At 49.0% G+C, this 27,948-nt stretch overlaps 1 protein-coding gene across 3 annotated transcripts; it reads left to right on the top strand.

The window, feature by feature from the left end:
• Window positions 1–446: 446 nt before the first annotated feature.
• Window positions 447–27,108, top strand: CNR2 (cannabinoid receptor 2). 3 transcript variants are annotated; one of them, XM_060625072.3, is made up of 4 exons: window positions 447–637; window positions 1,118–1,230; window positions 22,725–25,303; window positions 25,532–27,108. In XM_060625072.3, the coding sequence occupies exon 3, from the start codon at window positions 22,770–22,772 to the stop codon at window positions 23,850–23,852; it is 1,083 nt and encodes a 360-aa protein (XP_060481055.1). In that variant the 5' UTR covers window positions 447–637; window positions 1,118–1,230; window positions 22,725–22,769; the 3' UTR covers window positions 23,853–25,303; window positions 25,532–27,108. The 3 variants fall into 3 exon arrangements, with proteins under 3 accessions (XP_060481055.1, XP_060481058.1, XP_060481057.1); XM_060625075.3 differs by lacking the exons at window positions 447–637; window positions 1,118–1,230 and adding an exon at window positions 15,796–16,559; XM_060625074.3 differs by lacking the exons at window positions 447–637; window positions 1,118–1,230 and adding an exon at window positions 15,797–16,647.
• Window positions 27,109–27,948: the final 840 nt, after the last annotated feature.

The raw sequence follows: 27,948 nt of genomic DNA on the forward strand, positions 1-27,948 counted from the left end.
CTGCACTCCCATGCAGCAGGGCTTGGCTGGAGCTGAGATGCCAGCCCCCTCTGACTGGGTCATGTGTCTCCACTCCCCCACAGTCCCCGCTACTCTCTCTTGCCCCGTGCCAGCACCCTTCACCCATTTGTGTTATCTGGCAGGTGCCGATGGGCATTGGATTTCAAAGCTCTGATCTGACAGGCAACAGGGATTGATTGCAACGGAATGTTCTTTGAGGTGATCTGTGTAAGGCTGGTGCATTATCTCCATTTTGCAATGAAAAAACACTAAGGTTTGGGAAGGTTAAAGCGAATTGCTCAAGGTCATGAGCGCTATGTTGGATTAGAACCCAAGTCCCTTGGCTCCAGGGCCTATACCTGTGCCCTACGCTGGCCCGAGTTCCTTGTGAGAAACAGCTCAGCTACAGGGACAAGAATGCTGTGGCAGTGGGGTCCCAGAGGGGAAGTGGTGACAGGGACGGAAGGCCAGGCCTCCCCACACTCACTCATCTGTGAGAAAGAGCAAAAGCAAGTGAAAGCTGCTTGGGGTGGCTGTTCAACAGGGCGTCTGACTGGGACCCAGACCCACCACCTAGACACGACTGCCAGGACACCTCAGCGCCCAGCAGGATCAGGGAGCTCAGCCACAGATCACCGTGAGTAGCTGTCTGCAGCTGTTTTCTTTGGGGCCTCTTCCTCATTTCGGAAAACTGTGTTCTGTGGGGCGCGGCTGGCCTAGCGGTTACTTAGCATATAGCTGCCTTCCAGAACACCTGTGCTCTTACTTCACCCCTTCCCTCCAGGGATGTAAGGAGCTGGGAGGGGGAGGACTGCCCGGGGCCGGGAAATTGTTGCCGTATGAGGGGGACTCCTGAGGTTTTTGAGGACCAGTCACAGGAAGGCTCAGGGCTGGTGCCGTCCTCCCCTTTGGACGGGACCACCAAGGTCAGGACAGAAGGAGACACTCACCGACACACAGAGAGCCTTACTGCATGCAGGGCTTGACTTAGTTAACCCTCACATCTGTCTGCAGTCAGGACTGTTATCCCTCCCCGCCCCGCAGATGGGGGAAAGTGACTTACCTAATGTCACATTCAGTGAGACACTGGCTTGAACTCAGACTCTCTGCTCCACAGTCACCCTTTCACCACCGGGGTGTCCTGCCTTACAAGGTCAGGCCTAATGAGCAGACAGTGGGCCCAGAAAGAACCCCAATAGATCGGCTGGAAGAGGCCTTAGAGGTCATCTGGTGAGTACAGGGCCCCTCTGCTGGACGGGGGGGCTGGGGGGGGGGGGCAAGGCTGAGGCTCAGGGAGCACGGCTTCCCCGTCTGGGGCAGTTCCACAGCGTTAGAGCCACACTAGACTCAGGAGGCCAGGGGTCCGCTCCATGGAGGTTCCACTTAGCAGGACAGTCGTGTTTCCGAGTGTGCCCTGGGCCAGCACCCAGGTGCATCTCAGCGCTGGTAGGTAACTCCACGGCCTCAGGAAAATCGGTCCCCTTCCTTCCCACGTGGCTCCCTCTTCTGCGAATGTTGGGCCCGATGCCAGCACTCGTGGGCCTGTGGTGAGGGCGGGCTGGATGATGCTGACGCCAGGCGGGCACCTGGGTCAGCAAATGACTACAGTGGAGAGACTCTGATCTTCATCCATCGGCTCCCGCGATGGAGTAGAGATAAGGACATCATGGCTGCAGGCTGTTTTTCTCTCGAACGGGTGGCAGGTAGATGCCTTGAGGACACAAAGGCCAGGACTAGGGCAGAGGAGGGGCCGTGGAGGAATCCGGGGAGTCCCTGGGAGTCAGCACCCTAACGACTCTGGCCCTAGCATTAATTTCTACCAATGAAGCGTGGCCTTTACCTTTGGGAGGGTTAAGACCATGTGGTTAAGGTGGGCAAAATGGGAGCACGGCCCAGCCGAGCAGAGCCCTCCGGTGTATCTCTTCTGTTCCCTCCTCATCTTGGTGCACCTGTTAATCTTACTTACGCTGTGCTCTCAAACGTGCACAGAATGTTCTTTTATTCATTCTTATTAAAGCATGTTCAGTAGGACTCCGAGCCTACTGAGCTGGTCAGCGATGGGGTCTCGGTGCGTAGCGAGTTTCTCTCGCCTTCCAGCAACGCACATGGCGTCCTAGGGTCTCGTACAGAGCACAGAACGAGGGAGGTGCCCGGCCTTGGTGCCACCCTGGTTCCTCCTGTGATAGATGCCCATTGTCCAAAGGGGTTTGATTTCCCTGAAGTCCAGCCCTGTCCACTTCCCTGGCAGGCCTGGAGTCCGGATTCTTTGCCAGGATTTGAAACCACTGTGCTTTGGATTCAACTTCAGGGTGAGCCACCCAGTAACTTCCCCCAGAGGCCCCACCATCTCCCCAAGACAGCAGAGCCCAGGATGTCAACACTCAAGGGGCCCGTGACCTCTGGTCCCTTTTTAGCCCGGGGCCATCTGTCCTGTGTCCTTGGCTTTGGGTCACAGATGTAGGCTCTTCTCCCCACCCTCCTGGGACACCCACTTAACCGCACCGCACTCAGATTTTCACAAAGGACAGGAAGAAGGGCTGTCTTCAGACAGTTTCTGCTTTCTACCCCAACCCGTGCAAAAAGGCCCTGAGCCAGGAGAAACCAAGGATACTCTTTGAAGGGAGACAGGCAGCCTGTGAGACAAGGCTCACAGGCAATGGTGACTCATTCAAGGTTGACCTTGAATTCAAGGCCAAGGAAGAGTGTCAAGTCCAGCTCTCTGGGCTCCAAAGCCTGTGCTATCAATCGCTGAATCCTGTGGAAGACACAAGTCCCCCTCCCCAACGAGTCAGATGGCCTTGGGGGAGTCACATCACCTTTCTAACCTACAGTTTGTCCAACTCCAAAAATGAAGCAAAGCCTTACCAATCTGCCGCCAAGGGGAGCTCCTTTCCTTAAGTTAACATTTAGTGAGAGTTCACTACCTGCTGGAAGTCTGCCAGCACGGCTGCCTCACCTCGTCCAGTGCTCACGACAGCCTGTGAGGGAGACACATGCTCTCACCACCCACATCTGAGAGGTGAGAAACTAAAGCTCACCCAGGACTAAGACCTAGCCCAAGGTCACACAGCGGGTGGCACACGGCAAAGCCGGGACTCAAACCTGGGTCTGTCTGAAGCCAGAACCGGCTGCACCGTAGTGAGACCCAAAGAGAACAGGTGTGGAGAGTACCTTGCAAGCACTGAGGTGTCATGCAGCCTTGAAGAGCCATCAGCCCTCTTCCAGCCGAGCTCGGAAAAGGAAATTGAAGACCATAATTCCCTCTTCCCTCCATCTCCTGGGGAAAGATAGGGTCCACAGAACATGGGGTGTATCCTGTCCCACCCCCATGCAGGGAAGACCCCCCCCAAATGCCAAGGAAAGAAAATGGCAGAGAAAGGCAGATCATCAATAGGGTAGATCAGAAGGGGAGGAGCCCCCCAGTGTCATTAAAGCCAAGCTTGGGGGAGGGTGCCTGGGTGGCTCCGTCGGTTAAGCGCCTGACTTCGGCTCAGGTCAGGATCTGGCAGTTTGTGAGTTCGAGCCCCGCGTGGGGCTCTGTGCTGACAGCTCGGAGCCTGGAGCCTGCTTCGGATTCTGTGTCTCTCCATCTCTCGGCCCCTCCCCTGCTCATGTTCTGTGTCTCTCTGTCTCTCAATAACAAATAAACATTAAAAAAAACATTTTTTTTAAAAGCCAAGCTTGGGAAGGAAGGCTGCTGAGGTCCCATCCAAATCAGAAGAATGTTGGGGAGACCTCCGGACAGAAATGGGTTGGGCTGAGTGTCCTATGGGCTTTGCTGCCTCCCTTCTCCTCCCTCCACCTGCTCCTACCCCTCCAGAGAAGGCCCCCAATCTTCTGCTCGCACAGTGAGTCAGAAGCAGCCCCTCCCACTACAGCTACCACCCCGCCTCCGCCCTCCTCTCCCTGGGGGGTTGGGGCCACCCCAAAGTTCCTCCGAGAACCACAGCTGCGTTCACGGTGTTGCCTCTGCTGGACAGTGAATCGTCCTCTGTGGGTCTCCGTGGATCTGCCTGGGTCCTGGGAAATCTGACGGAGCTGAGAGGAGGGGGTGGGAGCCTGCTGAGAACCGGGCGGGGGTGCAGGGTGTCTCATGGACCTTCTTGAAGACTTCACACGAGTCCTATCTTAATAATACCCACTTGGCAGATGAGGTCACCAAGGCCCAGTCAGAGCGGGCAAATGGCAGAGACCAGAGTTGAGCTCAGCTCTGTGCTCCCATTACTTTCCACGAGGTTTTCCCAACAAGGAGGAAGGTATTTCAGAAGGTTCACACACTAGAAGTTCATGGTGCTTGGTTCCATTTTTTAAAAAAATTAGCGAATAATTATTTTTGCTATTTAGAAGATTGGTTTTATTCAGACTGAGAGCTTCTTAAAATAAAAAGAATCAAAAGCAGAAGTTAGTGGTGATCAAATGAATGATAACCTAATGAATTCCCACCCAGGATGTTTCTTATTTGGCGACTAGAGTGGCTTTAGCTGATATATATGGTTTTACACTGGTCTTATTCTTAATTGTTTATTATTTAATTTACACCCTTATTGAACCAATGATCAGAGACAGGATGCAAAAGGAACTCTGATGTCAAAAACACAAGGAAATAAGAAGGAAAATAATACCTCCTCTGAAAATTTGCCTCAAGATTCATGAGTTGTGTTTATCTGATCAAGTTTCTTACAAAGCATTTCAGGGAAGTTCTTATGCTTCTCCACATTTCAAGATTGTTAAAAAGAGAAAATAACGTGTTCTTTCTTCTCCTGTGTTGGGCATAAAGGCGATCCACACTTGCCAGACAAATGCAGAGAGAGGCTTGCAAATAGGGACCTCAGATTATTTTCTCTTGCCTGTGACAAACATGAGATTCTTTTTAAAAAGGTACAAACTAGGGGCAGCTGAGTGGCTCAGTGGGTAAGTGTCCAGCTTCTGCTCAGGTCATGAGCTCGTGGTTGTGGGTTCGAGTTCTGCGTCGGGCTCTGTGCTGACAGCTCAGAGCCAGGAGCCTACTTCAGATTCTGTGTCTCCCTCGCTCTCTGCCCCTCACACTCTGTCTCTGTCTCTGTCTCCCTCAAAAATAAACATTAAAAAAGTAATAAACTTTTTAAAAATGACAAAATAAAGCCATGAGGAATTAAAAAAAACTTTTTTAAGTACAAATTGGCTTTTTAAGCATTGAATGCAAGAATTCAAACCTTCAGGGTACTTGGGTGGCTCAGTCGTTAAGCATCCAACTTCAACTCAGGTTATGATCCCCCTGTTCTTGAGTTGAAGCCCCCTGTCGGACCCTGTGCTAACAGCTCAGAGCCTGGAGCTCAGGATTCTGTGTGTGTGTGCTCCCTCTCTGCCCCTGTTTCCTCCCCCTCCTCAAAAATAAATAAACATTAGAAAAATTAAAAAAAAAAAAAAAAAAGAATTCAAACCCTCAGGTCATGAAAGTGATTCCCATCCTCTTGTTACATCGCAGCCTATTGTAACGTCCCTTTGGTCCCAATATTAACATTCCCTCAAAATGTGTTCACTAACCAGGCATTTTCTTCTGTTGTGACTGCAAAGCAGAAAGGAGCATACATGCCCCTTGGAAGGTGGGGAGAAGTCAAAAGTTATCTTCACACATCATGCATATAATTTAAAGCGTTTAAAATAAATCTTAGGGAAAATTCTGAAATGATACACGTGTATTGAAAATAGTACATGTAACTTAAAATCGCTTCCTTTTTCACAAGCCACACACAATTACAAAATGGCTCAAATAATTCCTATTGGGGTTTCTAACATTACATATTACTGTGAAACGGCTCCCAAGTCGGAAGAGATTGGAGATATTCTAGTCTGACGCCCTCACTCTGTTTTGTTTTACTCTTTCAGTTTTGGCCATGACCCTTAGATAACCTGGCACACAGACAGACGACCTTAATTGAGGGTAGATTAAGTGCTGGCCAGGTACTGAGCTATGCATCTGCTACATGCCCCCTGCCCCATATACTCCTCACAACAGCCCTGAGTACTTTCATTATCCCCATTTTACAGATGAGGACACTGAGGCTCAGGGAGGTGAGGCAATCTGCCCAAGACACAACGGACCTAATAAGAGGCAGAATCAGAACTCACAACCGTGACTTGGGGCGGCCTCTTAAACCTCCGTCTGTAGGGGCGCCTGGGTGGCTCAGTGGGTTAAGCATCTGACTCTTGATGTCGGCTCAGGTCATGATCTCACGGTTTGTGAGATCGAGGCCCATGTTGGGCTCTGTGCTGACAGCACAGAGCTTGCTTGTAAATTTCCTTCTTATTCTCAGTCGATCCTTATCTGTTGACCACCTCTCCTTACGGAAGCAGGAGATGCAACTCCAGGCCTCCTTGCAAGTTGGTGTACCGAGGGAATCAGTGTGCTGGGTCTGATCCCAAATTCTAGGCCAGAAATGGTGACATGCTTTCGTCCTCACTGCCCCAGGGCCCAAAGCAAACAGCGCCACCGGGGCACATTAATTCGCTCTGTAGAAAGCAGTAGGTGGAGTGTGCGTGAGGGTCACCTCCCCAGATGTCTGGCCCATCTCTGGCTTCTCCGCATCTCTCCATGGCCTGACTGCCCACAGCAGGTTTCATTCATTCATCAGCCTGCATCCAGCTGTCCCCGTGGCCCTCTAGCCACTTTGTCACCCCAGATGTTAGGGGCCCAAAGTCTTATGAATCAGCCCCTTTGCTGATGCCAGTTTCCTCGATTATGAAATGGGAATGCTACCAGTCCCCTCGTTGGCTTGTCGTGCAGATTATATGAATTACTGTGCAAAGGGCATAGAATGGTCTGGCACACAGTATACAGTAAGCGCTCATTCAGTGTTACTTTCCATGATTGTCATGATCACCACTGTGTTCCGTGGCTCTGTCGCCCCACCACTCCCACCTCCGTTTGGAGAACTGGTCTGAATTGCAACCCCCACGGTGCAACTAGAAACAACCAGAATCAAGGTTAGGGCAGGGACCACACCCTTTGGGATCTGGGCAAGCCAGGAAGGAGTAGAGGAACCTGGGGGAAGCTGCAGGTGATTCAGAATATCCACCACTTAATTAGCCCTTGCCTACTCTCTGCTGTATAGAGAAGCCACCACGAAAAGTCCCCATCATCACACCTCTCTGCCCCCTCTCTGGTTATAAGGCCTTGTTTGCCCTACAGGGAGCACTTCATGGTCAGAAGGGGTGATCAGCCGCTATACACACACACACACACACACACACACACACACACACACGCTTCCCAATAACCAATGACCAAGCTTCGCCCTCAGGGTCAGGGAGATCCATGCACTGTTATCAGTCATGCAGACTTTAACGTGACTGAGTTTCCAAAATTTTCTGTAGCAGGTTTTCTTTGAGAGAGATATAGGCCTTTTTTAAATCCCTGTTACAGAGATAAAGGTAAAAGGCAGGGAATCAGAGTAACAGGCCCTGAATCACAGGGGGACTCCCTGCTAGGGCAAAACTAAGACACCTGTCATCAGACACCCCATCCTGAGACCCTGAACCCTGGGATCTGGTAAAGCAGGAAACAGGGGACCTCATGCTACTTCCAGAATTTCAAGAAGCGCCCCCGCCCCCTCCTCAGAAAGGACAGAGGTCCTCAGGAGAAAGCTGCAGGGACCCACTGAGCAACTGGGAGGAGAGGTCCCATGATTACGGGCCAAGCCTGGGTTTGAATTGGGCTCTGCCCTTTCGTATGACCTCAGGCAAGTCACTTCGTGTCTGTCTGCAAAAGGGAGCCGATGATAATAGTGATTATCATGCAGATTAACTGAGTTCACATGCAAAGCCAAGCTTGGCGCACAGGAAGCTGTTAGTATTTAGGTTCGATCCCCCAAGACCCCACCCTCTCCTGCACATTTCAGCAGGGCAGGGGAATCTCCTAAAGGCTTGTCCTAAGTGCTCTTGTCGCAGATCCTTTGAGAATCACTTCTGAAACGTCAAGCCCCGCATGTTCTTCCTGCTGATATACATTCCATCAGCCCTTTTTCCCCCCCATACATTTTTTTAAAATGTTTTTATTTATTTTTGAGAGAAAGAGAGATAGAGTGTGAATGGAGGAGGGGCAGAGAGAGAGGGAGACACAGAATCCGAAGCAGGCTCCAGGCTCTGGACTGTCAGCACACGTGGGCTCGAACTCACAAACCTGAGATCAGGACCTGAGCCGAAGTCGGCCCCTTAACTGACTGAGCTACCCAGGCGCCCCTCTGTAAATAGATCAGTTGTGTCCCCTTTGAAAATCACCCTCCTTGAGGATTTTCACAAGCGTCAGAGAGAAGCCCTTCAGCCGATTCATTCGGAAAACATTTAATTGGGCAGCTACTATGTGCCAGGCACTTGAGACACAGCAGTGAACAAAACAGATGATGAACACCTGCTCTCTTGGAGCTGAGATTCTACCGCCCTCGCAGCTAAGGGTCGTGCTAGAGGCCCAGGTTGGAGCAAAGAGTCCAAAGAGGAAAGGATGAAAAGGAAAGGGAAGAGATTGTCGCCCCGAGTGCGTCCCTCCCGGGGACAGGGTCCGCCACGCGCGTAGCCACCCAAGCCACCTGCAAGTCGTGTGACCTGGGGCAGATCCATCCAGCTGGGCCCCAGCACCGTCATCTTAAAATAGGGAAAATAAGACAATCCACCCACAAGTGCGGTTTGCAGGATAAAGGAAACAATGCAGGTAAAAAGCCTCTTGGAGAGCCTGCCACAAAGGAAGTAGTAAAGGGTGGTGACAAATTCATTTTCCTCACATACTTTAACCACAATGACCTATGACAATAGGCTGACTGCAGAAGCAGAGATGAGAATCCGGCTGCCAGATAATTAAGAGACTTCCTTTTGCCCAAAACTATTTTCATTAAAAATAGGCTATTTCTGGGGCGCCTGGGTGGCTCCGTCGGTTAAGCGTCCGACTTCGGCTCAGGTCATGAGCTCACGGTCCGTGAGTTCGAGCCCCGGGTCGGCCTCTGTGCTGACAGCTCGGAGCCTGGAGCCTGCTTCGGATTCTGTGTCTCCCTCTCTCTCTGACCCTCCCCTGTTCATGCTCTGTCTCTCTCTGTCTCAAAAATAAACGTTAGGGGCGCCTGGGTGGCGCAGTCGGCTAAGCGTCCGACTTCAGCCAGGTCACGATCTCGCGGTCCGTGAGTTCGAGCCCCGCGTCAGGCTCTGGGCTGATGGCTCAGAGCCTGGAGCCTGTTTCCGATTCTGTGTCTCCCTCTCTCTCTGCCCCTCCCCCGTTCATGCTCTGTCTCTCTCTGTGCCAAAAATAAATAAAAAACGTTGAAAAAAAAAAAATAAATAAACGTTAAAAAATTTTTAAAAAAATAGGCTATTTCTAGGGGCACCTGGGTGGTTCAGTCAGTTGAGCGTCCAACTTTGGCAGAGGTCATGACCTCGTAGTTTGTGGGTTCGAGCCCCACATCTGGCTCGCTGCTATCAGCCTGTCAGCACAGAGCCTGCTTCAGATCCCCTGTCCCCCGCCTCTTAGGTCCCCTCCCCCGCTTATGCTCTACCCCAAATAAATAAATATTTTTTAAAAATAGGTTATTGCTATTAACATGTAATATAGTTTCACTAAACATATTTTTTAAGTTGTCAGGTTTATTTTCTAATACAGTAAAGAGTGAGAGATGTAACCTACATCAATGAAAGCCCTCCAGGGTCTGGTGATTTTTTTAAGATAGTAAAGGGGTGCAGAGAGCCCAGAGTTTGAGATCTGCTGCTCCAGGCTTTCCTAAGCTGACTTTCTCATGCCCAGCTCTTCTGCAAGTGAACAACAACCCCCCTGCCCCATGTGATTAATTGCACAACTTCAAGTTGGAAAGAAGGACCCTTTGAGATGTCATCAAAAACCCCTTCCTGGTACAGATGGGCACACTGAGAAGACTGTTTTGCCTGAGGTTACCCGGCCATCGTTTCCACCCCAAGCTGGAACCAGAAGCCTGTCTCCTTGGCCCAGGGCTCTTGTCCCAATCGCAGGCTGGCAGGTGCTGACTGCTTTACCCCAGCCTGGTTAATAATCCATCAGGCTCCCGGCACATCCTCAGCTTCCGGTTCACTCAATTCCTAACATCCTGAATGGAAACAGGATCTTCTCCCTCTGCTCCCCTAACACTGTCCCACTCTCCATCCTGCCTCTCAACTGCTCTGTTCTCCTAGACCCCCCTCCACCAGCCCAAGGGCACGACAGAAATGACATTGTCCCTCGGTGTCAATTAGCAAAGAACTTGGGGAAGTGAGGAGAAAGCTGTAATATGTACACATATTGTGTGTGTGTGTGTGTGTGTGTGTGTGTGTGTGTATATATATATAGTCTCTACTATATATATATATATATATATAGTCTCTACTATATATATATATATATAGTCTCTACTATATATATATATATATATATATATATATAGTCTCTACTATATATATATATATATATATATATAGTCTCTACTATATATATATATATATATATATATATATAGTCTCTACTATATATATATATATATATATATATATATATATGTATATATATGTGTGTGTGTGTGTGCCAGGCATTGTATTAAGCATGATGCTATCTCAATTAATTCTCATGCTTCACCACCACTGGTGAAGTATGTCCCATTTGTCCCAACAAATAACTATTTGTTATTCCCATTTTATGGATGAGGAAACAGAGGAAAAGAAGTGAATGAAGTGACATTTTTAGTGTTTATTTTTGAGAAAGACAGCGTGAGGGGGGAGGGGCAGCGACTGGGAGTGGGTTGGGGGGGGTCAAAGAATCCGAAGTGAGCTCTGCCTTGACAGCTGAAACCCATGAACCGGGAGATCATGACCTAAGCCAAAGTTGGACGCTGAACCGACTGAGCCACACAAGCACCCCCAGAAGTGACTTTATCTGAGGGCACAAAGCTAACACTTGGCTGTGCCAGTTCTGGAAGTCGGGTCTGTCTGACTCCAAAGCCCCAAGATCCTGACTGGCAAATCCTTGGGGGTGAGGAGGTCAGGACTCCATCTGGTTGGCGGGGATAAGACTAAAATCTAGATCAGCTAATGTAAGCAAGGGAGGCATTGCTGAGTGAGATTGGTCCAAAAAGGAAAAAGCCAGAAAGAGAAACAATGCAATTTGCCCCTGGGGCTAAAGGACAAAGATCGCCTATTTGCTGTTGTTAGGGCCCCTCGCCCCTGGGCAAGGTCATGCATAGGATCCTGTCCCTTTACCAACCTGACTTTGTCGGAGCACTGGGGCCCAAGTCCTAGCTTTGCCTGGCACTTGCTGTGAACTTTGGGTAAGTGACTTGCCCTCTCTGCACCCATTTGCTCAAGACATGCTACCTGCTTCAGATACCATCATGAGCCCTCCCCACTGTGCAAACTGTCAAATATGATATGGATGTGGGCACCATTGGTTCATTCTCTGAAAGGGAAGTTGCTGGAACATAAGGTAGTTGAAAAAAGGAAGAAAAGATCTGAAAAGGCTCAACCACCCTGTCCTGTGGGAAGATTTCAGATCAGTCAGTTAATTACCAAGACTTAAGGAACAGAAACCAACAGGATGGGACCCTGCGTCTTCAGAAGAATGAACACGTGCCCGGTGCCCCCAGCACGTTTCTTACATCCATCCCTGGGCCCCGCTTTCCTCATCTGGAAAATGTGGAAAATAATTACACCAGCCTTGCAGGGTTGTTTTGAGGTTTCAGTGAGATAATGCGTGGAGGGCGCCAGTACCATGCCAAGCCCTCGTCATCGTTATCCTTCGATCTTCTTCTCAGATGGCAGCACTGGGGACAGGGAGGGAAAGTGACCTCTCCATAGCACCAACTGGTGCCAGAGCCAGGCTCAAACCCTGAGCACCTGCGGCTTAGCGTGAGACCCTTTTCTTTCCGCCACATCACACACCAACACGCTATAGTCCATTCAGGCCCCCACGCGACTGCTTGTTTTAAATCGTTACTTAATCTGCACATCAAGAATGCAGGCAGTAATAGTTTCCCCAGTCACAGATGAAGAAACTGAGGCTCAGAGAGTTTGAGTAACTCGCCCTCAGGTCACACAGCCCACCACTGGCAGAGCTGGGGTTTGAAGCCGGCAATGTTTCATTCCAAAGCTTTGGCCCTTTAACCTTTGCTACCGTGGAAAGAGACCTCAGACACCGTTTAGCTTAATTCCTCCCAGGAGGGAGGCTGGAGACGATACAGAAAGACGAGGAAGGAAGGTCCAGGGAGAACAAGTGTCCAGACAGCAGGTAGTGATCCCACAGGCCCCTGGTGGGAGCGATGAACAGTGAGTGGATAGCAGACAGGACGGAAATTTCCAGCCCCACAGGGCAGACTCATGGGGAGTGAGATTTTTTTGCCAACCGTTAGATGTTTGAGAAAGGCCTTCATGGTGATCCTTTGCGCCAATTCTATAAATTAAAAATCCTGCCCTTAAAGAACTGGTGGAGGTCTATCTTATGAATTAGGGCAGTGGAAATAAAAGCAAAGCATTAGAAACCACTGAAAGAGAGAAGAAATGAATCAGGAACCAACATTGAACGAACCAGGACTGCAGGCTTGCATCGTGTTTAGCTCTGAACTTCCTGGCAGCGGAGGGAAAAGAAAATACAAAGCCTCTCTGAAGAAGCCTGCTTTTTTCCCAATAGGACATTTGTTCGTTCATTCATTCAACGTGTTGATTTTAAAATATTTAAGTGCCTACTTTATGCCAGGCCTTGTGCTCAAGTGCTGGAAATCCCAGGAAAAATGTATTAAAGAAATCAATTTGAGGCGCCTGGGTGGCTCAGTCAGTTAAGCATCGGATTCCTGATTTCAGCTCAGGCCATGATCCCAGGGTTGGGGGACCCAGTCCGGCTTCAGGCTCTGCGCTGAGTATGCAGCCTGCTTGGGATTCTTTCTATCTCTTCCTCTGTCCCTCTCCCCTCTTGCTCGTTCTCTCTCTCCCTCTCAAAAAAAAAAAAAAAATTGATTAAAAAAAATAGAAGAAATCGGTCTGCACAGCCCTTTGTATCCCTCCCCTAGGGCAATTTCCATATTTTGCCTCACATCCATAAGCTTCTCCTAGGGCTTATATCACTGGAGAGGTTTCTTTTTAATTTTTTTTAATGTTTATTTATTTTTGAGAGAGAGAGAGAGAGAGAGACAGAGCACAAGCAGGGGAGGGGAAGAGAGAGAGCAAGACACAGAATCCGAAGCAGGCTCCAGGCTCTGAGCTGTCAACACAGAGCCCGATGCAGGGCTCAAACTCACAGATCGTGAGATCATGACCTGAGCCAAAGTCAGACGCTTAACCCACTGAGCCACCCAGGCATCCACATCACTGGAGAGATTTTTAAGTTCCTTCACTCACAATCTGTCCCACCTCCTCTGGGATGACTACCGTAGTGGTCTATTTACAAGGTCAAAAAGAGCCTGGACAGTTGCCAACCTTTTAGTTCACTTTCTGCCTTAGACCTGCTGTTTGTGGTTCCCATCTCTTTCTAGAAGGCTGGTTCCCTGGATAAAGGGCACTAGGGTGAGGCTCAGGATGACGGGGAATTGGGGCCGATGGGCACTGTCTGTCATGGCTTGGGAACAGGGGGTGGTGGCTCGGGGCCACCTAATTGTCTTGCTTAGCTGGGCTGAGTTCCACCTCCATGAGGGCTGCTGAGCCTAGCTCAGAACCCCTCATTACAAGAACTTCGTTTCATTGTAAAGGGAACTAGAATACAAAGATGTCTTCCCTCCCTGACCCCCAGATTCAACTCTCAAAACTAGAAGCTCACAATCCAGGAAGCAAGAGGAGACAAATATTACTGATACAAATAACAGAAGGTAGATGGTGATCCATACAGCAGGACTCAATGAGTTTCAACCACCTGGAAGGGTTACGGGAAACCAGAGAATGCTTCCTGGAGAAGGTGGCCTTGATACAGGACCTGAAAAAAATAGATAAGATTTGGGTAAAGGACAATAGCCTACAGCCCCAAATCCCAGAGAACTTCCTTGCAACTTGCAGCCAAGGGCTATCAAGCACAGAAGGGAAGTAGGAGAAGAAATGTGGAAGGAAGGCCCCGTGACTCCCTTCCTACAGCTGGACATAGCACCAAGAGCCCAGACTGCTGGGAAGCAGGCCAAGAAGGTCATGTGGGTCAAACAGGGTTTTAAAAATGTGATGGTTTGGCCTTCATGGTGATAAAGTGTCAGCTAAGAACGAGCAGAGATCTTTCTATTTGCCTCAGCTCTCAGATGAAGGTCAGACAAGCCTTGAGCACAGAATCCTGTAAGAATTCTAACTCAACTGAGTTCTTTCCTGCCTTTTATTGGACACGTACTGTCAGCCAGGCACAGCACCATGAATTTAGGAAACTTCGGTTACTTAATCGGTACAGCAATGCCATGTGGGTGGTATTTCTCACCGGTTCACAGCTGAATGAAACAGAGGGGAGGTAACTTGCCCAGTGTCACACAGCCCACGAAATGGAGAGCTGGATTCGAATCCAAGGAGGTCTGGGATTCAACATGGTGAATTTCCAGGAGGAGACCTAAGAAATCACCCAGTCTACCCACCTGCTTTAAAGATGCGAAAAGAAAGACCCAGAAAGGAGAAGGGAGCTGCCCAATGACGATCAGTAGCAGAACAGGGACTAGAACCCAGGCCTCCGCACTCCCAGTCAGAGAGAAAAATGACCACTCTTGACCTCCAATCTCAGCTTTTCACTGCAGGTGTAGCAGCCACATTCAAAGGGTTACGATCCTCCTCGATCATCCTCTTCCCTGGTGCCCTCAGGCTTTAACGTGGGGGCAGCTGTTACCATGGCACTCACTCTTTCACTTCACACTTTCAGTTCAGGTAGGAAAACCCCCCAGGGGCACCCACCCACCACCACCGCCCCCCCCACATCCCCCTGCCTGAAGGTTCCCTTCCCAGACACTCAGCATGAGGGCTCTAGGACTGCAGGCCCTGCCAACCCCACCACAGCCATGGACATGCTGTCTGAGAAGAGTGTCAGGCAGTTTGAGGACTTTGACATGTTTCTTAGGTGGGGATAGCACTTGCCTGGTTCCTTTTTTTTTTTTTTTTTTTTTTTTTTGGAGAGAGAGAGCGAGGTGGGGAGAGGGGCAGAGGGAGAGAGGGAGAGGGAGAATCTCAAGCAGGCTCCACGCTCAGCACAGAGCCCCATGCAGGGCTCGATCCCATGACCCTGGAATCCTGACCTGAGCCAAAATCGAGAGTCAGAGGCTCAACCAACTGAGCCACCCAGGCGTCCCTGGTTGGTTCTCTTTTTAAAAAAATTTTTTTAACGTTTATTCATTTTTGAGAGACAGAGAGAGACAGAGTATGAGCGGGGAGGGGGCAGAGAGAGAGGGAGACACAGAATCCGAAGCAGGCTCCAGGCTCCGAGCTGTCAGCACAGAGCCCGACGCGGGGCTCGAACTCATGAACCGCGAGATCATGCCCTGAGCCAAAGCAGGCCACTTAACCAACTGAGCCACCCAGGAGCCCCAAGATTGGTTCTCTTTTCATCTTGCATTTGTACAGAGTCGGCCACAAAATGGTTTTGCATGACTTGGTGCTTCGTACTATTGGGAACTTCACTGACACAGTGATAAATATATATATATGGGGGCACCTGGGTGGCTCAGTCGGTTGAGCGTCCGACTTCGGCTCAGGTCATGATCTCACAGTTCGTGGGTTCGAGCCCTGTGTCGGGCTCTCTGCTGACAGCTCGGAGCCTGGATCCTGCTCCGGATTCTGTGTCTCCCTCTCTCTCTGCCCCTCCCCTGCTCCTGCTGTCTCTCTCTGTCTCTCAAAAATAAATAAATGCAAAAAAAAAATAATTAAAAAAAATATGAACGCTTTCCCCTAAAAAATGTACAGACATAAAGTCTTACACACACTTTGAAAAGATGGCTACCCTCATCACAGCTCACTGGCTTCAAAAGCCATGGTGGAGGTCATCAACCAATTGGTTTTTCCAAGGAGAATGGGACAGGTATTGTCACTGCCGTTTCGTAAATGAGAAAAGGGGATGGGGGGCGCCTGGGAGACTCCGTCGGTGGAGCGGCCGACTCTTGATGACAGCTCAGGTCATGGTCTCACGGGCTCGTGGGCTCGAGCTCTGCACTGACATCGCAGAGCCTGCTTGGGATTCTCTCTCTTCCTCTCTCTCTCTCTGCCCCTTCCCCTGTCCTCTGTCTCGCTCGCTCTCTCTCAAAATAAATAAGTAAACATTCAAGAAAATAAGTAACTGAGAAAAGGGGCTCAGAAAGTCGAAGGGACTTGCCCGGAGTCACATGATGAGACAAGGCAGAGGTGGAACGGTTCCACCTCTGTCGCGCAGCCCACGCTGGGTCTCTCCCCGTGCCGGGCATTCAGACCAGTCCTCGCCCTGGAGGCAGGCCCGTCCGGGAGCCAGATGCTCTGACTCCAGAAGGTATTTCTATCCGTCCACCGGGAAACCAGAGAGGGAGCTGGGTTTCCTGTTGCTTTGTGCATCCTGTTGCCGTCGGATGTTGTCTTGTCAGGCCCTCCCTCTAAGGGCCTGCATTTCCTGACCTTGCCGAATTTGGACACCACCACAGGTCAGTGTCCACGCCAGACCTGGGGGCAGCACAGAATGCCGGCAGCCACCTCTCCGGCATCCCTCTTCTAGGCTGGACGCTGCGTGGGGTAAGCCATGCTCTGGTGGGAAGGGGACCGTTTTCCCAGGGAAATTCAGGGAGAGGGGAGTTTGGCTGGGGCCGCAGGGTGCAGGGAGGAAGCTTCCAGAAGTGACAGGGTGGGGACGTGGGAACCGAGAAAGGTTTGCACTGTCTGTCACTCATTCATGACCAGGGCTGAGAACTCGGCCAGCACCATTTCCTGTCTCAGCTCAGATGTGACTTTGGCGACATTCAGCAAACTGTACGTCTCAGGGAAACACTTCTGTCGGTAGGGTCACCTCTGCGCCTACAGAACAAGAGTCTTGTCTTGTGATTTGGGGGGATGTGAAGTCTAGTTTCAGGTCTGCTGCTCTTTTGCTGGGTGACCTCAGGGATTGTATCCCCACCCTTGGACTATTTTCTTAACGGTAAAATGATGGAGCTGGATTAGACGAGAGGTTTCCGACGTTCCTCGGGTTGCCTTGAAGAGAGGCTACCAGTGACGTGAGCTCAGATTTTACCTGACTTACGAATAGGGGTTCCATCAATTGTAAAAATTATTCTGCTGTCTTAAAATTTTTGAAGCCCTAGCAGCGCCTGGGTGGCTCAGTCAGATGAGCGTCCAACTTCGGCTCAGGTCATGATCTCAGAGTTCACGAGTTCAAGTCCCGTGTCCGGCTCTGTGCTGACAGCTCAGAGCCCGAAACTGTTTCAGATTCTGTGTCTCCCTCTCTCTCTGCTTTCTTCATCTCACGCTCTGTCTCTCTCTCAAAAATAAATAAAAATTGGGGCGCCTGGGTGGCTCGGTCGGTTGGGTGTCCGACTTCGGCTCAGGTCATGATCTCACGGTCCGTGGGTTCGAGCCCCACGTCAGGCTCTGTGCTGACCGCTCAGAGCCTGGAGCCTGTTTCAGATTCTGTGGCTCCCTCTCTCTCTGCCCCTCCCCTGTTCATGCTCTGTCTCTCTCTGTCTCAAAAATAAATAAACGTTAAAAAAAAAAATTTTTTTTTAATTTTTAACCTGGATTATAAGGGTTAACATTTATCAAGCTCTTGTGATGTGCCAAGCATGTTATTATTTTTTTTAAGTTTATTTATTTATTTTGGAGAGAGAGAGACGTGGGAAGGGCAGAGAGAGAGGGAGAGAGAGAGAATCCCAAGCAGGCTCTGCACCATCGGCACAGAGCCCGATGCAGGGCTCGAACTCATGAACTGTGAGATCATGACCTGAGCGAAAACCAAGAGTCCGACGCTCAACTGACTGAGCCACCCAGGCGCCCCCTGGCATGTTATTCTTAAGAACCTCATGGAGTAGGTGAGTTATCCCCATTGGAAGATGCTCAGCAGCAGCAGCAGCAGAAGCACTTTCAGATAGTATATTAATGTACTTAAAGCCTCACAAAACCCATTTTACAGATGAGAAATGGGAAGACTGAGGCATTCGGTATCTTCAACAAGGCCACCCTGCTGGAATTTTAACCTACAGGATGTGCTCCCCTCCCCCTCACATTCTTCCTTGGGGTCCACTCCACTTGAGGCAAATGGGGTTCATTCATTAGGGAGTTTTTGAGCACCTACTGTGTAGATGGCAGGCGTTGTGCAAGGCACTAAAAGACCCAGAAATAACGAAAGCCCAGCCCCTGACCTTGCCAAGCTGTGGGACCTCCGCCAAGTGGTTTAACATCTCTGAGCCCACTTTATCTATGCAAGAACAATAACCATAATCTTTATATTGTCAAGTTGTGTGAAGTGGATGGTGGCAAATTACTTTGTAGAATTTCAGTCCCATACAAATGTTGGTTAGTGCGGTTATTCCTCCGGTCAGAGAAAAGCCTAGTGCAGAACTGGTTACAGCATAAGCAGAGTAAGGCTGGGAGCTTCCAGAGCGATGGGGGATCGAGGAAGCCTTCACGGGGCGAAAGATGAGTCCAGAAGGAAGGAAAAGAAGGAAGGTGAGCCAGAAAAAGGAACCCTGGGGCGAAGGTGTGGGCAGAGGTGCAAGAAAGCAGAGCTATCTGGGAACCAGTGGGGCTTCTGGTGGAGCAGCTGAGCCGGATAGGACTGCCAGCCGTGGCTGCTGGGCGCTGTGCCCTGCCCTGCCTGGGTGTCCACTCGCAGCACAGCATGCTGGCGTGGGCCAGCGCCATCCCGCGAAGGCTTCACGTGAGCCACATGTCATTTAAAAAATAAGTAAGGGGGCACCTGGATGGCTCAGTGGGTGGAGCATCCAACTTTGGCTCATGATCTCACAGCTCGTGAGTTCGAGCCCTGCCTCGGGCTCTGTGCTGACAGCTCGGAGCCTGGAACCTGCTTCGGATTCTGTGTTTCCCCCTCTCTCTGCCCCTCCCCTGCTTGCTCTCTCCCTCTCTCTCTCTGTCTCTCTCAAAAACAAACATTAACATTTTTTTTAAATAAGTAAATACATAGAAACAGGAGAGGTAAGTAAACATCCTTGTTGCTGTCTCCTCGGTCACACGTGTCGGTGTCCCTCAGGAGCATATTCCCGGGAGAGAAGGTGGTGCATTCAAGGGCAGGGGCACATCAACTTTGCCAGATTTTGCCAAACTGCTCTCCACGGTGGTTGTGCCAGCTTACACCCCCGTCGCGGTGCTGAAAATTCTTGTTGGTCTGCGCCTTGTTGGTCTGCTCAGTATCATCAGGTTTAATTTTTTTTTAAGTTTATTTATTTATTTTGAGAGAGAGAGAGAGAGCGATAGAGAGAGCATGCAAGTGGGGGAAGGACAGAGAGAGAAAGAGAGAGAGAGAGAATCCCAAGCTGGCTCCGCACTGTCAGTGCAGAGCAAGTTTCAGGGCTCGATCTCACGAACTGGGGTCGTGACCTGAGCCACCCAGGCGCCCCTCTCAGGTTTAAGTTTTTACCAACCTGCTTGGAGCGAAACTTACATTTCTGTGGCCGTTATCGAGGTTAAACATCTTTTTTTTTTTTTTTTTTTTTTTAATTTTTTTCAACGTTTTTTTTATTTATTTTTGGGACAGAGAGAGACAGAGCATGAACGGGGGAGGGGCAGAGAGAGAGGGAGACACAGAATCGGAAACAGGCTCCAGGCTCCGAGCCATCAGCCCAGAGCCTGACGCGGGGCTCGAACTCACGGACCGCGAGATCGTGACCTGGCTGAAGTCGGACGCTTAACCGACTGCGCCACCCAGGCGCCCCTAAACATCTTTTCAAAGGATCATTGACCAAAAACAATAGCAACAATGTCAACAACAAAGGATCATTGACCATTTCTCTTTCACACCATTATTTTTCTCTCCTTTTTTCTTCAGAAATCTTTCCTGAAGGGGCACCTGGGTGGCTCAGGCAAGGTTAAGTGTCTGACTTCGGCTCAGGTCACCATCTCACGGTTCGTGAGTTTGCGCCCCATACAGGGCTCTGTGCTGTCAGCACGGAGCTCACTTGGGATCTTCCTCCCCCTTCTTTCTCTGCCCCTTCCCCACTTGTGCTCTCTCTCTCTCTCAAAAATAAAAAAAATAAATAAACATTAAAAAAAAAATCTTTCCTGAGGGTTGCCTATTTTATCACCTTTTCAAAACACTAGCCTCAGTCTTTTCCAGGCTCCATTAGTTTCCTATGTAATTAATTTCTGCTCTTCTGAGTTGTCTTCTGCCTTCTTTGTATTTATGTTGTTGTCCCTTTTCTAATTTTGTGATGGTTAGCACATTTTTTTTCCTTTTCCACTATGAGCATGTGGGGCTATAGATTTCCTTTTCGGTGCTGCTCAGATGCACCCCACGAATTTTAATGTTACAATTCTAAGTATTTTCGGACTCCCTTTATGATTTCTTGACCCAAGAATTATTCAGAAGTGGGTTTTTTTTATAATTTTTTTTTAACGTTTATTTATTTTTGAGACAGAGAGAGACAGAGCATGAACGGGGGAGGGTCAGAGAGAGAGAGGGAGACACAGAATCTGAAACAGGCTCCAGGCTCTGAGCTGTCAGCACAGAGCCCGACGCGGGGCTTGAACTCATGAACCGCGAGATCATGACCTGAGCCGAAGTCGGACGCTTAACCAACTGAGCCACCCAGGCGCCCCTTCAGAAGTGTTTTTTTTTTTTTTTTTTTTTTTTTTAATTTTTTTTTTTCAACGTTTTTTATTTATTTTTGGGACAGAGAGAGACAGAGCATGAACGGGGGAGGGGCAGAGAGAGAGGGAGACACAGAATCGGAAACAGGCTCCAGGCTCCGAGCCATCGGCCCAGAGCCCGACGCGGGGCTCGAACTCACGGACCGCGAGATCGTGACCTGGCTGAAGTCGGAGGCCCAACCGACTGCGCCACCCAGGCGCCCCCAGAAGTGTTTTTAAAGCTTCGTAGTATGAAGTTTGTTAGTTATATTTTTTTAAGTTCTTAATAAATTGCACTATGGTCAGAGAACATGGTTTATATGTTACAGATTATTTTAAATTTGTTAAAATTTACTTTTCACCTAAGACTTATCCAGTTTTGGTAAATGTTGCTTGAAAACAGTGTATATTCTCTAATTCTTGGGTGCTGAGTTCCATATATGACTGTTTTTTTAATTTTATTTTTAAGTAATCTCTACACCCAACGTAGGGCTTGAACTCACAACCCTGAGATCAAGAGTCGCATGTACTACCAACTGAGACAACCAGGTGCCCATCCATATTAACTATTGGATCAAGGTTGTTCATTGAGTGTTCAAATATTGTACATTCTATTAATTAGTATGTTGTCAACTTAATCTATCAATTTCTGAGAAAAGAATGCTAAAGTCAGTCATTATTCAATTTCGCTTCACTTCAAGTCCACAATATTTATTGAGTACCTATTATGTACCAGATACTATTCTAAGACCTTATATGAGTGAACAAAATAGCTCCTTGACCTCATGGAGCTTATTTTTTTTTTTTCAACGTTTTTTATTTATTTTTGGGACAGAGAGAGACAGAGCATGAACGGGGGAGGGGCAGAGAGAGAGGGAGACACAGAATCGGAAACAGGCTCCAGGCTCCGAGCCATCAGCCCAGAGCCTGACGCGGGGCTCGAACTCACGGACCGCGAGATCGCGACCTGAGCCGAAGTCGGACGCTTAACCGACTGAGCCACCCAGGCGCCCCTGTTCTGTTTTTTTAACCTGCCTTTAAGAGTTTCTTTTTTCAAAGACTTTATTTTTCAGTTCCAGAAATTCAACTTGATTCGTTTTTAAATCTGCCTAGACAGTCTCCCATTATGTACTCATGTTTTTGAGCCCTTATTGTTTAATTAGATTAAACATATTCCCAAGAATGACACAAAGTCCTGGGAAGTCTCATTCTACTGTCTGACATTTCTGTTAACTCTTGTCCATAGATTCTTAAGTATTTTGTAATTTTGTATTGTGAGCTCAAACACCATGGGCTTCTCCATGTGGGAATCTTGGATCACCTGGCTAGAAAGTGTATCTCTCTAGAGGATTTTCCAGTCTGCTTTCTAGTAATATCTAATGATGTCCCCTATAATATTTGGGAACCCTGGTTCGGTTTTTCTCAATATTTAGAATACTTATACTAAAAAATGATTCATTATCTGACATTCAGGTTTATCTGGATTCCTATATTTTATCTGGCAACCCTACTGGCGTGAGGCCAAAGACTCATCTTTGTTGTTAAAACTTCGGCATCTTACTTACCGAAACCGGCAAACAAAACAAAACCAAACAAAACGCCGATGGAAAAAATCCCCTCCCGCCTTATCACTCTGGATTCCATTTTTTTCTTGGTTTTGATTTCCTCTCAGTTTCTGACGCTTGGAGATTTCTTTTACTTTCAAAGGGAAGTCTCAGGATTGGTCTTTTTGAAAACAAAAGACCAAAAACCTTGCAGGACACTTCTGCTTCTTGAATTCCCACATACCTCTCTTAAAGCAAAGCAACCAGTACAGACCTAGTGACCCAGTGGGATAGAGCAAGGGCAAAATACAGGGGAACAAAACACAAATTTTTTTCAAAAGTTGAAAGGTCTAAAGCTATGGCAACGCAAGATCCATCCGCACAGGTAAAGGGTGTGGCTAGAGCCGGTGATTGTGTGAAGTCGTTATTGTGCTAATTGAGAAAGACTCATTTCTTCCCCTCATTGTACTACAGCAAAGGCTTCTTGGCAAGCCCGGCAGGAGCCAAGGGACCCGCCTCATGGAGAGACGCTGGGTGATGGAGGCGGCCAATGGCTGCAAGGATGGCTTGGATTTCAACCCCATGAAAGAGTACATGGTCCTGAACGCTTCCCAGAGGATCGCTATTGCGGTGCTGTGCACCTCCCTGGCCCTGCTAAGCGCCTTGGAGAACCTGGCCGTGCTCTACCTGATCCTGTCCTCCCACCGGCTCCGCAGGAAGCCTTCGTATCTGTTCATCAGCAGCTTGGCTGTGGCTGACTTCCTGGCCAGCGTGATCTTTGCTTGCAACTTCGTCAATTTCCACGTCTTCCACGGTGTGGACTCTAAGGCTGTCTTCCTGCTGAAGATTGGCAGCGTGACCATTACCTTCACAGCCTCTGTAGGCAGCCTACTGCTGACCGCCATTGACCGCTACCTCTGTCTGTGCTACCCACCCACATACAAAGCCCTACTCACCCGTGGGAGGGCGCTGGCAACCCTGGGCATCATGTGGGTCCTCTCAGCATTTGTCTCCTACCTGCCCCTTATGGGATGGACCTGCTGTCCCAGTCCCTGCTCTGAGCTTTTCCCCCTGATTCCCAATGACTATCTGCTGGGCTGGCTCCTGTTCATTGCCTTCCTCTTCTTTGGCATCATCTACACTTACGGGCATGTCCTCTGGAAGGCCCATCAGCATGTAGCCAGCTTGGCTGAACACCAGGACAGGCAGGTGCCAGGAATGGCACGGATGAGGCTGGATGTGAGGTTGGCCAAGACCCTGGGGGTGGTGCTGGCTGTGCTTTTCATCTGCTGGTTCCCGGTGCTCGCCCTCATGGTCTACAGCCTGACCGCCACCCTAAGCGACCAGGTCAAGAAGGTCTTCGCCTTCTGCTCCTTGCTCTGCCTTGTCAACTCCATGGTCAACCCCATTATCTATGCCCTGAGGAGTGGGGAGATCCGCTCCTCTGCCCACCGCTGCCTGGCCCACTGGAGGAAGCATCTGAGGAGACGTGGGCTTGAAGGAACCAAAGAAGTCCCGAGGTCCTCAGTTACTGAGACAGAGGCTGATGTGAAAATCACCCCGTGGCCAGATTCCAGAGGACTATACTGCTCTGATTGCTGATGAGGCCTCTCACAGTTCAACAAGCTGAGCCAATCATTTCACTCCCTGGAGGAGAGAGAGCAACCTTGACCCTATTGTCTTACTTGAGCCAGCCCCAGGGGCCTGGACACTTACCCCTTTTCACCGATGACTGATGGCACCCACCCTTGGCAGGTAGCCTGGCCACGCCTATTTGCACACAGACTGTTGGAGAGCTAGGCCCTGTGAGGAGTGGCAACGTGGGCAAGAGGCCTGGGCAGGCTCAGTGCTCGTCAGGTTAAGAGAACCTCCCCAACAAGATGGCTTAGTGCTTGCGTCCTCCAGAGACCACAGAGACAGCAGCCAGATGGAGCCTTCAGGCTCAGCAACAAGGGACTTGGAGGACATCTGGGAAGAAGAATGGATTCTTTTCCTGGGATCTCAAAGTATCGGATGGGATGGCTGGACAACCCTGTCCTTGCTTAATTGTCAGGGCCTCCTTGGCTCTAAGGCTATGAAAGACCCCACTTTCTGGTCATCCTTTCCTACTGAGGACGAAAAACTTTGATATGATGAGGCTCAAGGGGGTTGATCCACCTCTTTCGTAGGTAATTGACAAGCCTCCAGCTCAGGGAATCTTGCTATTAGGGCAATGGCCCCACTTGGCATCCTGAGAATCTCCACTCACAGCCACTGTGACCTAGGTCCCGGGGATACAGGGGAGGCTGGCACTGTGCAAGACACAGAATTTTCAGAGCATTTTATTGACCCTGTGAAGTCCTATTTGATGGTTTGGTTCTCCTGGAAGCAAGCAGTGCCCCAATCTAATACAGCTCCAAGAAAAAGAAAGACATTCACTAGGATTTCATAAACTCCCAAATTGTTCTCCGCTGTCCCTCAATTCGGCCCCTTTGTCTCTTCCACACCCCTACAGCAAAAAATAAACAGGGCAAGTGAGAGGAGGGAGAAATTCCCTTCCTATGTGCCAGGCATGGGACTGACATCCCACAGTCTGTTATCGCCAGCAAGAACACAGCCCCATGCTTCCGAAGATCCAGGACACCCATATTTTACATATCAGGGAGGCTGCGTTCCTACCAAAGAAGCTTAAAACAGGCAAGAGAAATTATTGTTGGTGGGGAAGATTACAGAGGCATTCTAATGCAGTTATGTGGGACCACAGACAGAGTAAAAGGAAAGATATTGTTTAAACATGTCTTCATTTAATGTTTACAAGACAAGGTGTCCACTATTCATTAATTCATTCATTCATTCATTCATGCATCCATCTCACAAATACGTGCCAGGCTTCGTGCTAGGTCCTGTGTGCAGCCATAAATGAGACTCTGCCCCCACCTAAAAGGACTTACATTTTACACTCTGGTGGGAAAGACAGCCACTAACGAAGATAATTACTGGTGGTACAATGAAGGAACTCATTAGTCAAGGGGAAGGGACTGAGACAACTTTAGGTTGGTCATAAATGTCAGCTGGTTTTTTTTAATTTTTTTTTTTAACGTTTATTTATTTTTGAGACAGAGAGAGACAGAGCACGAACGGGGGAGGGGCAGAGAGAGAGGGAGACACAGAATTGGAAGCAGGCTCCAGGCTCTGAGCCATCAGCCCAGAGCCCGACGCGGGGCTCGAACTCACAGACCGTGAGTTCGTGACCTGAGCCAAAGTTGGACGCCCAACCGACTGAGCCAACCAGGCGCCCCAAGGTTTTTATTGAGTCTTTACTATGTGCCACACACTAGGATGAGTGCTTTCAAATGAGATATTTCATTTAGTCCTCATAATAACCTGACCATGAGGGTCTTAAGATCCTTGTTTTATGGATAAGGAACTATCGAAGAGGCAAAATCACTTCCCTGAGGTCACAGTGCCGATATGTACCCCAAACTGGGGTTTCCAACCCTTTCCCACTAACCTTTTGGCTTAGTTCAGCCAAATTCTGTCAATGAGGAATAATACTCAATTTCTGTAACATCAGATTGTTGCTTTCTTAACTCACCATTATTTCTCACTGCACTTCATTGTATGTCCTGTGTTAATTTCCTGTAACAATTTTCCACAAACTGAGTGGCTTAAAACAACAGAAATTCATTATTTCACAGTTCCGGAAGCTACAGTCCAAAATCAAGGCATCACCAGGGCCATGTTCCTTCCAGAGGTTCAAGGACAGTATCCTTCCTGGCTTCTTCCCACTTCTGGGAGTTCCTGATGTTCTTTGGCTTGTGGCAACAGAACTCCAATCTCTGCCTCCATCTTCATATGGCCCTCCCCTCCCCACCTCTCCCGGCATCTTCTTTTAAGGACACCAATCATTGAATTAAAGGCACATCCTAATCCAGTATGACTTCATCATAATTTAACAAATGACATCTACAAAGGCTATTTTCAAATAAGGAAACTTTCACTGGTTCCGAGTGTACATGAAGTTTGGGGGTGGCCATTATTCATTTCAGTACAACCCCCAAGGACAAATCCTACCCCTCTGTTACAGCCCAGATCATGGACTGTGTTAAATGGCAGTCACTGGCTAGTCTCCCCCCATGAGATGAGCTACACGTTCACCTCCTGGTCCCCAGTGCTCCCTGACAACCCAGCATAGAGTCTTAAGAGGGCTGGTCAATACTTGTGGGACTAAACTGCCCCTGAAAACCATTTTGGAAAATCAAACTTTCTTTTAACCCAGATGCCTATCTTTTTGTAAGGCAAAGACATGGAATGATTTTTTTTTAATTTTTAAAAAATGTTTATTTATTTTTGAGAGAGAGAGACAGAGCACGAGTGGGGGAGGGGCAGAGAGAGAGAGAGAGAAAAAGAGAGAGAGAGGGAGAATCCAAAGCGGGCTCCAGGCTCTGAGCCAGCAGCACAGAGCCCAACGTGGGGCTCGAACTCACGAACTGTGAGCTCATGACCTGAGCTGAAGTCGGATGCTTAACCGACTGAACCATCCAGGCATCCTGGCATGATTTTTTTAAGGTGAACTTGTGATTCCTTAAAGTTTGGGCATGCCTTTCTTTAATCATTCGTGGGGTCTGCTCTCATTTTAGCAAAGAAAATGCCCCAAGTGCCTGGCATAAATTGACACTCAGCAAATATTTATTGTTTAACGAATGAAACTGGAGTTTAAAAATCATTTGCACTTCCACACTTCCTACCTCTCTCTTTTCACATTCACGCTCAATTTCTGCTCTAAGTAAAGAACTCGAGTTTATGGAGGAGGAGAGCAAGTGGGGAAAGGGGTCCGTGGATTTCACTGAGAACTCTCCTTATTATGGAGATGAGGGAACGGACCTAGACAGTGGACGAGACTTGCCCAAGAAGAGCCAACAAGGTGATACCCAGTGCCAAAAATGCAGGTCTCCCAACTTCCGGTTTTGTCCACACCGTCACCATGCCTCTCACCTACCTGTCCCTGCAGATTTACATTTTGGTGAGAAGAATAAGGAGACGTGAAGGTCACAGTGTTCCATTTTACCTTCCCCAAGATAAGTTCCATAACGTCAGAGCCCATTACTCACTCTGATCACTACAAGATGTGTGCAAATGGGTTGGGTTAGGTTTCTCGAGGTGGTCCATGCTTACTGTTCTGGGCACTATGTTACCATAATCTTGCAGAGAAAGACACACAGAAGATAAACTAGCTGTTCAATCAGCAACACCACTGTATTTCCTTATCACTCCTTGAATGAGGAAGTGCTTGGTTTTGTCAACACAGGCTCCAACCCCTCCCAGAAAGATGCAGCCTATAGAGGAGAGGCACAGATTCCACACCTGGAGACCTGGATTCTGGTCCCACCTCCGGCTCAAACTAGCCTCGTGATCCGCGGGCAACTCCAATCCCCTCTCTGGCTCTCAGTTTCCTCCTCCATAAGTAGGGAAGCGGATAGTGTCCAGGGTCTCCAAAGTCCCTTCGAACTCTGATGTGCCTCAGCTCTCTCACTGATACGTGGGGACTGGCTGTGCCACATGGGGTCATTGGGCTTCCCCCACCTGATGGCCTCACCTGTTTGAGCACACAGCGTGTAAAAGGGTATAGGAGCTGGTGACATCCCTGAGAGACAAAGTTGACACAGGTGCTCCTTGGGCCTGGGGCTCTCAATTTTCTCACTCTGCTCTTCTAAAAACG

The sequence above is a fragment of the Panthera onca genome, chromosome C1 (assembly GCF_046562875.1).
Source record: "Panthera onca isolate mPanOnc1 chromosome C1, mPanOnc1 haplotype 2, whole genome shotgun sequence".
In the NCBI taxonomy this organism is placed as follows: Eukaryota; Metazoa; Chordata; class Mammalia; order Carnivora; family Felidae; genus Panthera; species Panthera onca.

Excerpts from the sequence above, each read along its gene's own strand:
- CNR2 (XM_060625072.3), top strand. The coding sequence starts at position 22,770 with ATGGAGAGACGCTGGGTGATGGAGGCGGCCAATGGCTGCAAGGATGGC.